At 39.9% G+C, this 16,013-nt stretch overlaps 1 protein-coding gene and 1 long non-coding RNA gene across 3 annotated transcripts in view; both read left to right on the forward strand.

Annotated features, from left to right (window-relative positions):
- The window catches only part of arrdc1b (arrestin domain containing 1b), a 49,749-nt gene extending 34,230 nt beyond the window's left edge, over positions 1-15,519 (forward strand). Inside the window, exons 8-9 of the mRNA XM_078955641.1 lie at positions 6,015-6,495; positions 13,582-15,519. Of these exons, the coding sequence (XP_078811767.1) occupies positions 6,015-6,495; positions 13,582-13,646 (546 nt within the window). The 3' untranslated portion in view covers positions 13,647-15,519. The remainder of the gene's footprint in view (positions 1-6,014; positions 6,496-13,581) is intronic.
- Positions 125-4,730, forward strand: LOC144996276 (uncharacterized). 2 transcript variants are annotated; one of them, XR_013659276.1, is made up of 7 exons: positions 125-243; positions 1,245-1,326; positions 1,627-1,703; positions 2,049-2,159; positions 3,597-3,624; positions 3,741-3,860; positions 4,294-4,730. It is a non-coding gene; the product is annotated as an uncharacterized LOC144996276 (long non-coding RNA). The 2 variants fall into 2 exon arrangements; XR_013659277.1 differs by lacking the exon at positions 2,049-2,159.
- Positions 15,520-16,013: the final 494 nt, after the last annotated feature.

The raw sequence follows: 16,013 nt of genomic DNA on the forward strand, positions 1-16,013 counted from the left end.
TTTTCTACGGTGAATATTGAGACTCATCTGACGGAGCGGGTCAACTAATGTCACCATTGGCTAGTGAATCTGTCAATCAAACTCATCGGCAAAGCAGGCGGGTTCGCTTTTAGCCAATCCAATGGCCCCTTACACTCTTCACTTTCAAAGTGACGAGGGAGGGAGCTGTTCAGCACAGCAGTTGAAAGGACGCGGTCGGCAAACATGGCGGAGAGGTCTTCTGAACGGGATCAGTCTCAGCCCGTAAGTAATGCATTTATTTGATCATTCCCTCGTTGTACGTCCTGTAATGTTATTGAATACTAAGTTGAAGCGATCTCCTTTGCCAAGTGACATGTGTGAATGCTTTATGAACACTGCAGCCGAGTCGTTTGCAGAGTACCCCCACCGCAAATTAGCTTAGCTTTGTTTTGCTTAGCCTGTGCAAGTTGTGGCTGCCTGTGAGTGTGTGAGTGAAGTTCAAGCCGGTGTCGGTTCAAGCTAGCGTCTATAGCCAATGATCTGTAGGTTCTTAACATGATTCATAAGGAACTAAGGGGAAAAGCATGCCGGATTTACAGCAGCAAAGAAAGTTTAATAAAAAGTATTGATTTGGAGACGGCGATTTGTTTAAACACTGATGCTATGCTATGCTAACTAGCTAGTTGTTCCGTGTGCTGCCTTTATGTAAACGCGATCCGGGTTAAAGTTAGACACAGCATTTTCACAACCCAGACTTAAATAAGACGGGGTGGACTGTGCAACAAAGTTAATTCATGACATTCATGAAAACAGCATTTTTTAAATATAACATACATGAATCCACTGTTGAATGAAAGAAGCCTCATTAAGTTTCTAACGTTAGAACCCGTATTCATTGTGATGACCAGCCCTGTGAGATTGTGTCAGAGTGACAGCCACTAAAATCCCCGTATCTTTACTTCCAATGACGTAATGACAAGAATCCCAAACATTATGTTTTTAGGCTGTTTTGTAGTCGATAAGTAGTCACAGAAAGGGTGGATGGGAGAAATCAGCTGTCAACAGTGATTTGAGTAGAAGTTACTGTAAGTATTACACACAGGCTTCCTGTGATCAGTGTCGTCTCTGATTTTTTTTAAAGGTGTTCTTTACTACAAGCTCAAGTAATCATAGCAAGAGTGTTTTAAAAAATTCCCCTTTCATATATTTGAAAATTATGTAATTTAAGATAAGACAGCTAAATGATCTAATCCATGTTTGTTGTGTTTTTATTTATTCTCTAGGAATTACTGAATGTGACAGCGTGACAATCTTTTGTTCCTCGTGCCATCAGGCAATACAACTCTCTGGCAGGGCATCTTACAAGTAATTTCTTTTAATTTTACCCACTGATTTTCCAATTATTTACCTTTTTTTTTATCAATCTTTTTATTTTGTGATATTTCTATTTGTAATGCATGTGTGTTTATGTGTTTTTTTAAGATGGCCATTTTAAAAAAATTTCCTCAGGGATTATTAAATACCCTTCTATTCTATTTCATATTTTATCATCCTATTGTATTACTGTTTTACCTGTCAATTGGGAATTTAGCATTTTTGCCCCTGTAAATATCTGTCAGTTGAAAGTATTTGTACTTGTATTCCATGTATCCTGTACCTGAGAAGATAGCAGACAACAACTGTGCAGACACCCACTTGGCCTTCTTCAGTGACGCTGTGAACGTTTATGGCTTACCTCTGAGGTATTCATGTTATTCATAAAGAAATATTTTATTCACATATCAGGCAGTATAAGTACTTGGTTATTTGTACAAAAATAAAATTACTTTTTTTAGACTCCTCTCCATAAACAAAGGCAACTCTAAAACTTTCCCCTCATGAATAACATTTTACCCCCCCTTAACAGTCTCTCTCACCTCATTTTTTTCCCCAGTGATACATGTAACCCACTCCTGCAATTTTTTTAACCTAGAAATTCTACTTATTGGCATCATACATAAGAACATTACATTTTAAACTGATGTGTACCGTATTGGCGATGCATTTGTAATTATGTGTTTGAGACATGATTTTCATGTTATTGTCAGGGTGAGAGGAGATCACGGAGGAGAAATGTGGGCATAGCCGAGTTAATGCTCACAGTACGTAGAACTGACACAAACAGCTTCATTGCAGGAAAAGTGTACACACAATCAACGGTGAGTTGAACCTAGTTTTAGAAGCTTTAATATATACACAGGGCTCCAGACTGCGTCCATTTGGTCGCATTTTGCGACCAAAATTTGAGAGTGTGCGACTGAATTTTACACCCAGTCGCACATGTGCTACCAGTAAATTTGCCTCCTCCACCCTCCGTATTTTTTATACATTAAACATGAAAGGAGCACGTCAATGATCGATGAAATGAGAGATGAAATCATCAATGAGACGCGAGCACGCACGCAGGCAGACACACACACTCGCGCGAATACTCATGAGACTGGAGCACACGCGAGCACACACTCGCGTTTCATTGAGTGATGCCTGAGGCGGCCAATGCGTGTGAGAAGAATAGGGAAAGTCACTGCAAGTGGCTAAAATATGTGGAGGGGCGGGGCCTAACATCCGTGGGAAGGAAACGGAGACAAATATCATCACAACCTGATATGTGCGTCTGAGCTATGAGCAAGCGAACTATTGATTCGTTCTTCCGACCTGCAGCTAGTGTACCAGTGCCAGAGTGTACAGCAGGGGTCTCAAACTCGCATGAAATCGAAGCTGCAGCGAGACTGAAAGAGACCAGGAATTAGGAGTTGTCTTGGGATGGATGTAGCCTTTTTTTAATCAGTTGGTATTTTAAATTATTTTAATTGATCAGTGAACTACAAAAAACCCATCAGGACGCATGTCCCATAATGCATTGTTTTTTAGTCTGTAGGGCAGCTTTTAGTCAGTTCAATACTAAATTTCCAGCTGCGTTCGCTCTGATTGGTGTCTTGCTCTCACCCCTTTCTCGTGATATTTTTGTTTTGATTGACAGGTGATGTTGGAGCAAAAACAAAAATATACGTCACACACCAGGTGATCTGTGCAGTGTTGCGTCCATCTGGGTGATCTCAAACATGCTTATTGTGCATCTTGACTGAACCTATTTGGTGTCACCAACATGAATTTCCATCCTCTAATATTTACATACATTTAAGTATTGTTTGAAACTGTGAAATTACGAAAGGTTACTACGGTAATCACTTGTTACTAAAAACTTTTTTTTATTCTAAATGTATGGTATTTTTTTTACTATTTTTACTTAGTTGTACTGTCGTGACAGCGATGGTGATGTCAGTTTACCTTCATGTTGCATCTTCAAAAGTGCAGATTAAAATGTGACACTGAATTAGAAACAGCACATTGTAATTTCTGCATCTATTATTAAAGTATTTATTTGTAATACAGTGGAAATTAGTAGATTTGGTTAGCATGTTGATTTACGGTATGCGCCCCTAAATTTTCTGGTTGTGCCCCTAAAATTTTCAGTTAGGGGCCACTGTGCTCCTAGTGAAAAAAGTTAGTCTCGTGCCCTGATACATAAAAGTGAATGATGTATTAAAAATAAATCTGACAATATAATATTTCTTTTTGCTTTTTTCCAAATACAGGATTGAGCTCCTCTGGTGTGATGTCTTCGTGAGTGTTACTGGTTTATATTACAACATCCTGCACTCTCTTGAGGACCAAGACTTGCTCAATATCAGTCACATCACGTATTCTGCTGCCATTACATTTTTCTACCACACATTCAGGCCAGTTTGGATGTCTTTAGTGATGCGTGGGACAGCCATCCAATCAGGACGGAGCAAAGCATGACACCAAATCAGCTGTGGCAGTTGGGCTTGACCCAGAACCCTGTTTCTGATCCCCGGGTAAATGCTTTATTTAATCTCACTGTACTGGACAACTGATTTGTGTGCAGTTTGACTAAAGTGGAAAGTATCAAGAAGAGTATCATGAAATCATAATGACTACAGTGAATTTTCATCGAAAATGAATGAAAAGGATTATTGTTGTGTGGTGCAAACAATTTCCCTAAATTGTTTGTTTGTAGGAAGAATAGCACATCTGCAAGTTCAAAATGCATCACAATGCATGGCCTTATGAGCCATCAGATGTACTAATGTCACTACTTTGTTAAGGTTCACTTATTTGAAAATTATAAACAGTTATGGAGATATGAGGTCTGCCTGCAAGCAACAATATAAGTTATTATTAGTCGGTCACTGTTCCTACATAATCTAAAACACAAAAAAAACAGTGCTGTTCATAAACAGTATCTTTTTTTTTTTTTTTTTTTGTCAGGGTATGCTGGTTCCAGAGATTGAATGGGAGGAGAGTGGATCCATGACTGAATCTCATCCTGGGATCAATGTCCTGGTATGGGACAGTCCTCTTTTGGGTCCACAAATGTTGGAACTGCAAGACGACATCAATCCATTGTGGAATTCAGACCGTTTGGGAGTGGACCTACATCTTTACTGTCCAGTGTGCTTAGAACTTAATTTAGGCGACATAATTACATACAGAAGAAGAGAGACTGAGCGGGGCAAGACAGAGTTCAAATCAATACTGCTGTATTGTTCAAGGGACTTCATTGTATGTAAGGATGTTATGAAAATTAGTTCCAGTTTAAATAAAATTCAAATCAGTAGAGATCCCACATTTGCTTAAATTTTGATGTTTTAATCTGTCCATGTTTTCACTGAATTTTACTCTGCAATAAAGGGTGAATGTTTGCACTTTGTTGTTCTATGACCATCTTTTGTTGTGTAGTATTTAACCAGCTATAAAACCCAGAGAGATGAGGATCTTTTTTGCAAGGGTGACCTGGCCAAGAGGTGTATATGTATATGGTTACAATATAAAATCAATAACATTTGAGTTATTAAAAAAATAAAATTAAGGTCAAGCAAAGTGACTTCGGGCTGAGCAGGGGGGGTGTATTGGGTATCTGTGATTGACAGTGAGATGAACTTGAGGTAATGTAGTCCCACTGCGTGGTACGGAGCAAAGTGATGCCAGTTTCTCCACAAAACCTGTGGAAGTTGAAGATTTTTCTCCTCCACCTTCATATGATCAAAACCGTGTCTGAGTGTTGAAATGACGCTAGCATGAAAGCTAAGAGAATAACGTACAAACAATCCCGAGTGAAACGTTCATTGTAAATCCCATGACCAGTACAGAGTTCGATGGATTCTATGTCAACTGCATTCAACCACTGTTGCCTTGCTTCCAGGTCCACTGAAAAGTTGCACAAGCCAGTAATTTTTGACAACCGAAGGCAATAAACCGACAAGCCATGCTAGGGCTAACACGCTAACGACCGACTGGTTGGGCGGGGCTTTTGCCACCCGCAGAAAGCGTAGAGAAAGTGTAAGGGGCCATTGGATTGGCTAAAAGCGAACCCGCCTGCTTTCCCGATGAGTTTGATTGACAGATTCACTAGCCAATGGTGAGATTAGTTGACCCGCTCCGTCAGATGAGTCTCAATATTCACCGTAGAAAAATCTCTCACACACACGGGGAGATTCACAAACGAGAACGGGATTTTGAATGCACAGTTTGCAGTTCGAATGATCTGTGAGTTCACATCACATGTGTACCTAAAAATCACGTTTGTGAAGCACTTACTGTGCATTTCTGATACATTTATTGTGAATTTCTAAAATGTTTTTTGTGAAACACAGTGTGCACATTTGTGAGAAACACTTATTGTGCATTTGTAAAACATTTAGTGTGCATTTGTGAAACACAATCTGTGTGTTTGTGAAACACAGGGTGTGTATTTCCGAATTTATTTTTCACGTTTGCATAAAATGACATTTGTGAATCGGAGCGTGTGCATTTGTAAAACCGGTTGTGTGCATTTCTGATTATTGAGACTGAATTAACTCCATATGGATCTGTAATCACAAAAAGCTTCAGTGAACAGGGAACTAAAATATGCTGAGGCACAAAACTAAACGACACATTTCTGGAAGATGCTGGGTTCTTAATGACCCAACCCTCCCCCTCCCCCACAGGTATCTCTGAAGTCTCCGGAGGCGGCTGTCATCCTTCCCATCTACATCGGCAACATCCCTGTCAACTTGTCTCCATCCCGGACTACGTTCAGCACCCCAGAGCGCTGTGGTGCAGCTGGACCTCCAAGCGTCACGCCCAGCGCCACGCCCAACGTCACACCCAGCGCCCCCCCAGCGCAAGAAGAGCTGGAGGGTGACCTGTGTGCGGGCGGGGTTACAGGAAGTGAAGAAATTCCCACCAAAAGCCACTCCCAGCTGGACCCCTCTGGGCTGCCGGTCGCCATGTCCCCCAGCGCCTTCAGTCACGCCCCTGCGGCGGCGCTGCCCCCCAGCCTCGGGTGGCCCGACGCATCGGCTCCTGTGTTCTGCCTGTCGACTGGAGCCACCGTCCCATTCTTCACGGAGGGAAGTGCAGTCCCTGTTCCCACTTCCTGCCCCCTCATCCTTCCTCCAGAATACAGCAGCAGCGATTACCCCCACGGTGAGTTTCAGTCTCATCAATGAGATAAAGTCGGAGCACACATCCTGTCCTCTGCATGTCTTTCCTTCAGCTTTACATTCAAAGAAGACTGTACAAATGTAAATATCTAGAAAAGAAGTTCTTCGAAGGAAGACAAGTCCCTTATGGTGATGAGAGTCTGAAGTCAAAGCAGAGCCATGTTCTCTACCAGGGACAATACTCCATATAAATCTGTACTGTAGAGAAAACCACAGAGGGCGGAGCCAAGAGCAAAAGCTCTGTGGCCCAGAAGCACATGTCTGAAGACAAAGCACCTACGTAAAGATCTATAATGTGGAGATATTTGGGCTTTGCTCTTACATGCAATCACCAGGAAACATAAAGTAAGAACAAAATTAAAAAAGTGCGCTGACTGCAGCTTTGCTACACGTCCAACATGAGCAGCATCTCCAGCTTCACCATCATCCAGCTGCGACGCTTTGTAGAAACGGGACAGCCGAGCAGAAAACATTAGTGCAACAGTCAGAGAACTTTCTAGTTTTATCTTCAAGAAAGACATAGAAGTCCAGCTCTGTAGCGAGGGTTATTGAGCTCATGTTTGGTAAGTGTCAATGTCCGAGACTCTTCTACACTATAAAAACTGTATCCTGAGAAAAAAGAAAATAAAAACTTGTTTCAAGAAATGTTGTCGTATATTTCCCACTTGCTAGAAAAATAACCTCATCAGGAAATTTTTTCAAGAGCAAAATAATCTGGACTTAGTAACATGTTGGAAGAATATCTTGCTTATTTGAAGAAAATTTGCCAAAGAGGTAAACGTTTTTTACAGTACAACTGTGCGGTTTTCTACAGTACAGTCAGTGTTATTTAATGTAAAACTTTTGTAAAAAGTCATTTTGTGAGATAGAAATAGTTTTATTCTTCTTTGGAACAATAAACGTCTTGAACCGAGATCCACATATCAAGGTACGAATCAAACTGTGACTAAATTATTGTTGCATTTCTAGTTCTTACCCTCACCGATTACAATGAGCTGTGGGCTCTGAAAAAATGTTAAAAATCAGATACACAAACCAGGAACTCAGAAACACAAACCAGAAACTCAGAAACACAAACCAGAAACTCAGAAACACAAACCAGAAACTCAGAAACACAAACCAGAAACTCAGAAACACAAACCAGAAACTCAGAAACACAAACCAGAAACTCAGAAACACAAACCAGAAACTCAGAAACACAAACCAGAAACTCAGAAACACAAACCAGAAACTCAGATACAAAAACCAGAAACTCAGAAACACAAACCAGAAACTCAGATACACAAACCAGAAACTCAGAAACACAAACCAGAAACTCACATACACAAACCAGAAACTCAGAAACACAAACCAGAAACTCAGAAACACAAACCAGAAACTCAGATACACAAACCAGAAACTCAGAAACACAAACCAGAAACTCAGATACACAAACCAGAAACTCAGAAACACAAACCAGAAACTCAGAAACACAAACCAGAAACTCAGAAACACAAACCAGAAACTCAGAAACACAAACCAGAAACTCAGAAACACAAACCAGAAACTCAGAAACACAAACCAGAAACTCAGATACAAAAACCAGAAACTCAGAAACACAAACCAGAAACTCAGATACACAAACCAGAAACTCAGAAACACAAACCAGAAACTCAGAAACACAAACCAGAAACTCAGAAACACAAACCAGAAACTCAGAAACACAAACCAGAAACTCAGAAACACAAACCAGAAACTCAGAAACACAAACCAGAAACTCAGAAACACAAACCAGAAACTCAGATACACAAACCAGAAACTCAGAAACACAAACCAGAAACTCAGATACACAAACCAGAAACTCAGAAACACAAACCAGAAACTCAGAAACACAAACCAGAAACTCAGAAACACAAACCAGAAACTCAGAAACACAAACCAGAAACTCAGAAACACAAACCAGAAACTCAGAAACACAAACCAGAAACTCAGAAACACAAACCAGAAACACAAACCAGAAACTCAGAAACACAAACCAGAAACTCAGAAACACAAACCAGAAACTCAGAAACACAAACCAGAAACTCAGAAACACAAACCAGAAACTCAGAAACACAAACCAGAAACTCAGAAACACAAACCAGAAACTCAGAAACACAAACCAGAAACACAAACCAGAAACTCAGAAACACAAACCAGAAACTCAGATACACAAACCAGAAACTCAGAAACACAAACCAGAAACTCAGAAACACAAACCAGAAACTCAGAAACACAAACCAGAAACTCAGATACACAAACCAGAAACTCAGATACACAAACCAGGAACTCAGAAACACAAACCAGAAACTCAGAAACACAAACCAGAAACTCAGAAACACAAACCAGAAACTCAGAAACACAAACCAGAAACTCAGAAACACAAACCAGAAACTCAGAAACACAAACCAGAAACTCAGAAACACAAACCAGAAACTCAGAAACACAAACCAGAAACTCAGAAACACAAACCAGAAACTCAGATACAAAAACCAGAAACTCAGAAACACAAACCAGAAACTCAGATACACAAACCAGAAACTCAGAAACACAAACCAGAAACTCACATACACAAACCAGAAACTCAGAAACACAAACCAGAAACTCAGAAACACAAACCAGAAACTCAGATACACAAACCAGAAACTCAGAAACACAAACCAGAAACTCAGATACACAAACCAGAAACTCAGAAACACAAACCAGAAACTCAGAAACACAAACCAGAAACTCAGAAACACAAACCAGAAACTCAGAAACACAAACCAGAAACTCAGAAACACAAACCAGAAACTCAGAAACACAAACCAGAAACTCAGATACAAAAACCAGAAACTCAGAAACACAAACCAGAAACTCAGATACACAAACCAGAAACTCAGAAACACAAACCAGAAACTCAGAAACACAAACCAGAAACTCAGAAACACAAACCAGAAACTCAGAAACACAAACCAGAAACTCAGAAACACAAACCAGAAACTCAGAAACACAAACCAGAAACTCAGAAACACAAACCAGAAACTCAGATACACAAACCAGAAACTCAGAAACACAAACCAGAAACTCAGATACACAAACCAGAAACTCAGAAACACAAACCAGAAACTCAGAAACACAAACCAGAAACTCAGAAACACAAACCAGAAACTCAGAAACACAAACCAGAAACTCAGAAACACAAACCAGAAACTCAGAAACACAAACCAGAAACACAAACCAGAAACTCAGAAACACAAACCAGAAACTCAGAAACACAAACCAGAAACTCAGAAACACAAACCAGAAACTCAGATACAAAAACCAGAAACTCAGAAACACAAACCAGAAACTCAGATACACAAACCAGAAACTCAGAAACACAAACCAGAAACTCAGATACACAAACCAGAAACTCAGAAACACAAACCAGAAACTCAGAAACACAAACCAGAAACTCAGATACACAAACCAGAAACTCAGAAACACAAACCAGAAACTCAGATACACAAACCAGAAACTCAGAAACACAAACCAGAAACTCAGATACACAAACCAGAAACTCAGAAACACAAACCAGAAACTCAGATACACAAACCAGAAACTCAGATACACAAACCAGAAACTCAGAAACACAAACCAGAAACTCAGAAACACAAACCAGAAACTCAGAAACACAAACCAGAAACTCAGATACACAAACCAGAAACTCAGATACACAAACCAGAAACTCAGATACACAAACCAGAAACTCAGATACACAAACCAGAAACTCAGAAACACAAACCAGAAACTCAGATACACAAACCAGAAACTCAGATACACAAACCAGAAACTCAGATACACAAACCAGAAACTCAGATACACAAACCAGAAACTCAGATACACAAACCAGAAACTCAGATACACAAACCAGAAACTCAGATACACAAACCAGAAACTCAGATACACAAACCAGAAACTCAGAAACACAAACCAGAAACTCAGAAACACAAACCAGAAACTCAGAAACACAAACCAGAAACTCAGATACACAAACCAGAAACTCAGATACACAAACCAGAAACTCAGATACACAAACCAGAAACTCAGATACACAAACCAGAAACTCAGAAACACAAACCAGAAACTCAGATACACAAACCAGAAACTCAGATACACAAACCAGAAACTCAGATACACAAACCAGAAACTCAGATACACAAACCAGAAACTCAGATACACAAACCAGAAACTCAGAAACACAAACCAGAAACTCAGATACACAAACCAGAAACTCAGATACACAAACCAGAAACTCAGATACACAAACCGAAACTCAGATACACAAACCAGAAACTCAGATACACAAACCAGAAACTCAGATACACAAACCAGAAACTCAGATACACAAACCAGAAACTCAGATACACAAACCAGAAACTCAGATACACAAACCAGAAACTCAGATACACAAACCAGAAACTCAGATACACAAACCAGAAACTCAGAAACACAAACCAGAAACTCAGATACACAAACCAGAAACTCAGATACACAAACCAGAAACTCAGATACAAAAACCAGAAACTCAGAAACACAAACCAGAAACTCAGATACACAAACCAGAAACTCAGAAACACAAACCAGAAACTCAGATACACAAACCAGAAACTCAGAAACACAAACCAGAAACTCAGAAACACAAACCAGAAACTCAGATACACAAACCAGAAACTCAGAAACACAAACCAGAAACTCAGATACACAAACCAGAAACTCAGAAACACAAACCAGAAACTCAGATACACAAACCAGAAACTCAGAAACACAAACCAGAAACTCAGATACACAAACCAGAAACTCAGATACACAAACCAGAAACTCAGAAACACAAACCAGAAACTCAGAAACACAAACCAGAAACTCAGAAACACAAACCAGAAACTCAGATACACAAACCAGAAACTCAGATACACAAACCAGAAACTCAGATACACAAACCAGAAACTCAGATACACAAACCAGAAACTCAGAAACACAAACCAGAAACTCAGATACACAAACCAGAAACTCAGATACACAAACCAGAAACTCAGATACACAAACCAGAAACTCAGATACACAAACCAGAAACTCAGATACACAAACCAGAAACTCAGATACACAAACCAGAAACTCAGATACACAAACCAGAAACTCAGATACACAAACCAGAAACTCAGAAACACAAACCAGAAACTCAGAAACACAAACCAGAAACTCAGAAACACAAACCAGAAACTCAGATACACAAACCAGAAACTCAGATACACAAACCAGAAACTCAGATACACAAACCAGAAACTCAGAAACACAAACCAGAAACTCAGATACACAAACCAGAAACTCAGATACACAAACCAGAAACTCAGATACACAAACCAGAAACTCAGATACACAAACCAGAAACTCAGATACACAAACCAGAAACTCAGAAACACAAACCAGAAACTCAGATACACAAACCAGAAACTCAGATACACAAACCAGAAACTCAGATACACAAACCGAAACTCAGATACACAAACCAGAAACTCAGATACACAAACCAGAAACTCAGATACACAAACCAGAAACTCAGATACACAAACCAGAAACTCAGATACACAAACCAGAAACTCAGATACACAAACCAGAAACTCAGATACACAAACCAGAAACTCAGATACACAAACCAGAAACTCAGAAACACAAACCAGAAACTCAGATACACAAACCAGAAACTCAGATACACAAACCAGAAACTCAGATACACAAACCAGAAACTCAGATACACAAACCAGAAACTCAGATACACAAACCAGAAACTCAGATACACAAACCAGAAACTCAGAAACACAAACCAGAAACTCAGATACACAAACCAGAAACTCAGATACACAAACCAGAAACTCAGATACACAAACCGAAACTCAGATACACAAACCAGAAACTCAGATACACAAACCAGAAACTCAGATACACAAACCAGAAACTCAGATACACAAACCAGAAACTCAGATACACAAACCAGAAACTCAGATACACAAACCAGAAACTCAGATACACAAACCAGAAACTCAGATACACAAACCAGAAACGAGCTTTCTTTATGCAAGCCGGGGTCTCAGTAAAGACGGGGGTGAAGCTCAGCTCTTGGGAAGAAGGGACACAACTTCTCCCCAGTTAGAAGAGCAAGTTAAAGACCCACTCTGATTTTGTGGCATTCTTTTTGATAATGGAGGACAAATATAAAGAAAATTAAGATTAAAATTCCTTTTCTGAGTATCTCTTTATTCAAATCATAAATGAGGAGGAGACGTAAAAATACAGTTTGAAAAGGTTTTTACTTAGATGTAGAAGCTTCCTGCTCTGCTCCATTCTGATACATCCGCTTGCAGACAAATAGATCCATGTAAGTCTTTGTTTTCCACGTCTGAGCTGGAGTCTGGATCAGAACCGTACGGCTAGATAGGTCCAAAATTTTGCCGTTTTTTTTTTGCACCAGTATTATTAGGTTGGAGGTTTGAGGGGCTATAAGCTAGCGGGAGCGTGTGTAAACAAGGAGCTTTGAGTTATGGGTGAGGGGAAGGGGGAGGTTGCTCCACACCAACGTTCCCGCCTACAACTCAGGTGAATTTCTAATGAACACCTGCCGCTCTGCAGAAACGAGACAAAAGAAAACCTGTCCTAAAAAAACCACAGCTTCTTGATTTGGGCTCAAAACCATAATAAAAACCACTGGGAACACTTTGGAAACAGATCCAAAAACGAATCCAAGTGGGATTTTAAGGTGATTTGGACATCCGAATGCCACCTGGATGTCTTTCTAGTGAAGCGTGACAGATCCAACACCTGGTTCAGAACACCTCCTTAACCTTCTGGTAGGGGTGGTATGCTGCTGCCCCCAAGACCTGTGCCCACCTCCACCCACACCCTGAAGGTGTGGACGACTGAATGCAGCTGCTGTCCTTTATGAACGGAGGGTTATGCAACTTTTGAAATGTGCGCATTACCACCATAATCCTTACAATCCAACGTCCTCTGACTTTGTCACAAATGTGTGTTGCAGAACCTCCACCGACCTACGAGGAAAGCTGCAGCACGATGGGTTCCAGCTTCAACAGCCAGCAGTAGAGAAATGGGCGGGGCTTGCTGTAGCCCCACCCATCCAAATCCAGGCAAGGACATGCTGGATGGACAGAGATGGAGAAAACAGATGATTTTGTCCTTTTTATGAGGGAGAAATCTCTCATTTTAGTTTGATCTCAGACATGTTGGACTAAAAAAGGGAACGTCCAGAATCATTGTGCCTCAAAGTGGCCTTTTGACCCTCGTAGAGCATTTAGGACGTCCGGCTCCTGGACACGTTGGACCCTTAATACAGACTGAAATCGGATCTTCTTTTCCTAAGAATATTGAATGCATCTGTGATGCCTTTAAAGACCACTTTACCTGCTGATTGTTCTGACTGGTTTGTCTTGAGTCTGGTCTTTTTGTGTGTTGCTGCCCCCCTGCTCCCCTGGCTCTGGACGTAAGGATGCGACGCTGCACCTCAGCTGCTGCTGTCGTCTGTGTGTCCGGGGGGACACACAGACGACAGCAGCAGCTGAGGACAAGAGCCCCCAAACTTCTCTGTGAGGAGGACCAATGTGACCTCTTTGTAACAGCCAGAATTTGGTTGGTTTTTGAGAGCATGAACACAGACATTTTGTCTGAGCCCAATAATAACGTCTTTGTGATTTACATTCACTCTCTGACCTTGAAAAACCCTGTTTTTCTCTCTATGTGAAGGTGCCTGTGTTTCTCTTTAGCCCCCCCTGGCGTTGCTTCAGAGAAATGGCAGGTTTTCCACCAAGCTGTTTTCCAGCAGCCAAACAAAAGGTGTGAACATTATTTAAACGGGCATTTAATGCCGAGTTCAGCGTCACGGCGCGACACGCCGCTGGGAATCATCGTGACCTGAGATGTCACTGTGGATTTTTCTCTGCCTTAACATAAAACATGCACTTTTTTACTAATGTGAACGTGAGAATTCTGACTGATCTTATCTGCTACGTGGGTGTGTTTGTCTAGCTAAATATGTGCATGGGGGGGGCTCATATCCCTCATTCATCTGCAGTCTTTCTCACACTTCATTAAAACATTTCAGTTTGTGTTAGTGAGCCTCTACTTCCTCTTGTTTCACAGCTGACGAGCATTTCAGCCAAATCTTGTTTATATAACTATATCTGTTTACATATCTCTGGTTGCTAGGTTTAGTTTTGCAGATAGATTGATGTAAATGTATGAAAAATGAAAGACTCCACTCCTGTTCACTGCAGACACTTCAAATCGAATCAAGTGTGTTTGTCGAGTTTGTGGTCAGATTAACTTCGATTTAACAGATTACGACCGAGACAGAATATCTTTTTAGAAAAATAATCAATAATGTCTCAGATTTTATCTTTTAATCTCTTTTTTATTGTTAATAAAGTTTACTAATTTTAAAGTGTGAATTCTGTCAGCACAAATCGATCAATCTTAAAGCAATTTTAGCTGTTCTGTTTTTGTGTCTCACATCAAATGGAATCAGTAATTTAGCTAACAACAGACAAACATTCTTGGTAAGATTTAAAGGTTTTGCAGCTAAACTAGAAAAAATGTTCTGTTTTGTTGATGTGTGTTGTATAAAAGAAGTCTGTGTGTGTGTGTGGCTGCAGGCCTTAACCCTCCTGGATTTTCTCCAGTGTAACCAGTGCAGCTGGTGTCTGCAGAAGCAGCCTCAGACACTGAACGGCTGGACGTTTCACCGTTTTCCTTTTGTTCTTGTGCCTCCTCCGTGCAGCAGAGTTTCATCTTCCTGCTGATTCCTCCTGTTGCAGATCATGACGCCTGTTTTCTGCTGATCTTCTAGTTTTTTTCTACAGGTGCAGTATGCATATAGCACCTTAACCAGTACATGTCATGTTGAAAAGTGTACTGTGAAATATAATAAATTATGACGTCGTTTTCTTGCGGCTTATTCATATTTTTGTGTTTAATTATCTTTAAAAGATTTTTCCACTGCTTCTCGTATGAACTTTGCTATATTTTTGATTAACAAAATAAGGTATTTACATTATTCATGTCCAACATAAACAGTCAGTTTTTCAAAGAATTTTGTTTTATATGTCAAAAGTTAACACCTAAAGCAAAAAGTAAATATTCGAGTTGGATTAAATCTTAAATATTTGAATGTCATTATTAACAAAACACTGTTTCTGCTTTGTAACAAAACATAAGGAGGGACAAAAGAAAACATTTGAAAGCAAAAAAAAAGTTAAATTAACCATAAACCTGTTTTTTGAGTTAAGGGAAAAATTAAAAATACTTTTCAAACTTGTAATTATTGTAAAAATATATCAAGATATTAATGCAGCATGCTAGTTGACACATGTACTCAAAACATTTGCATTACTACATTGTTTATACCGGATTTGTCGTTTCCACACACATGTAAACCTGTTGAAGCACATTTTAAAC

Source organism: Oryzias latipes, chromosome 12 (assembly GCF_053564925.1).
Source record: "Oryzias latipes strain Hd-rR chromosome 12, Olatipes_Hd-rR_3.1".
Lineage (NCBI taxonomy): Eukaryota > Metazoa > Chordata > Actinopteri > Beloniformes > Adrianichthyidae > Oryzias > Oryzias latipes.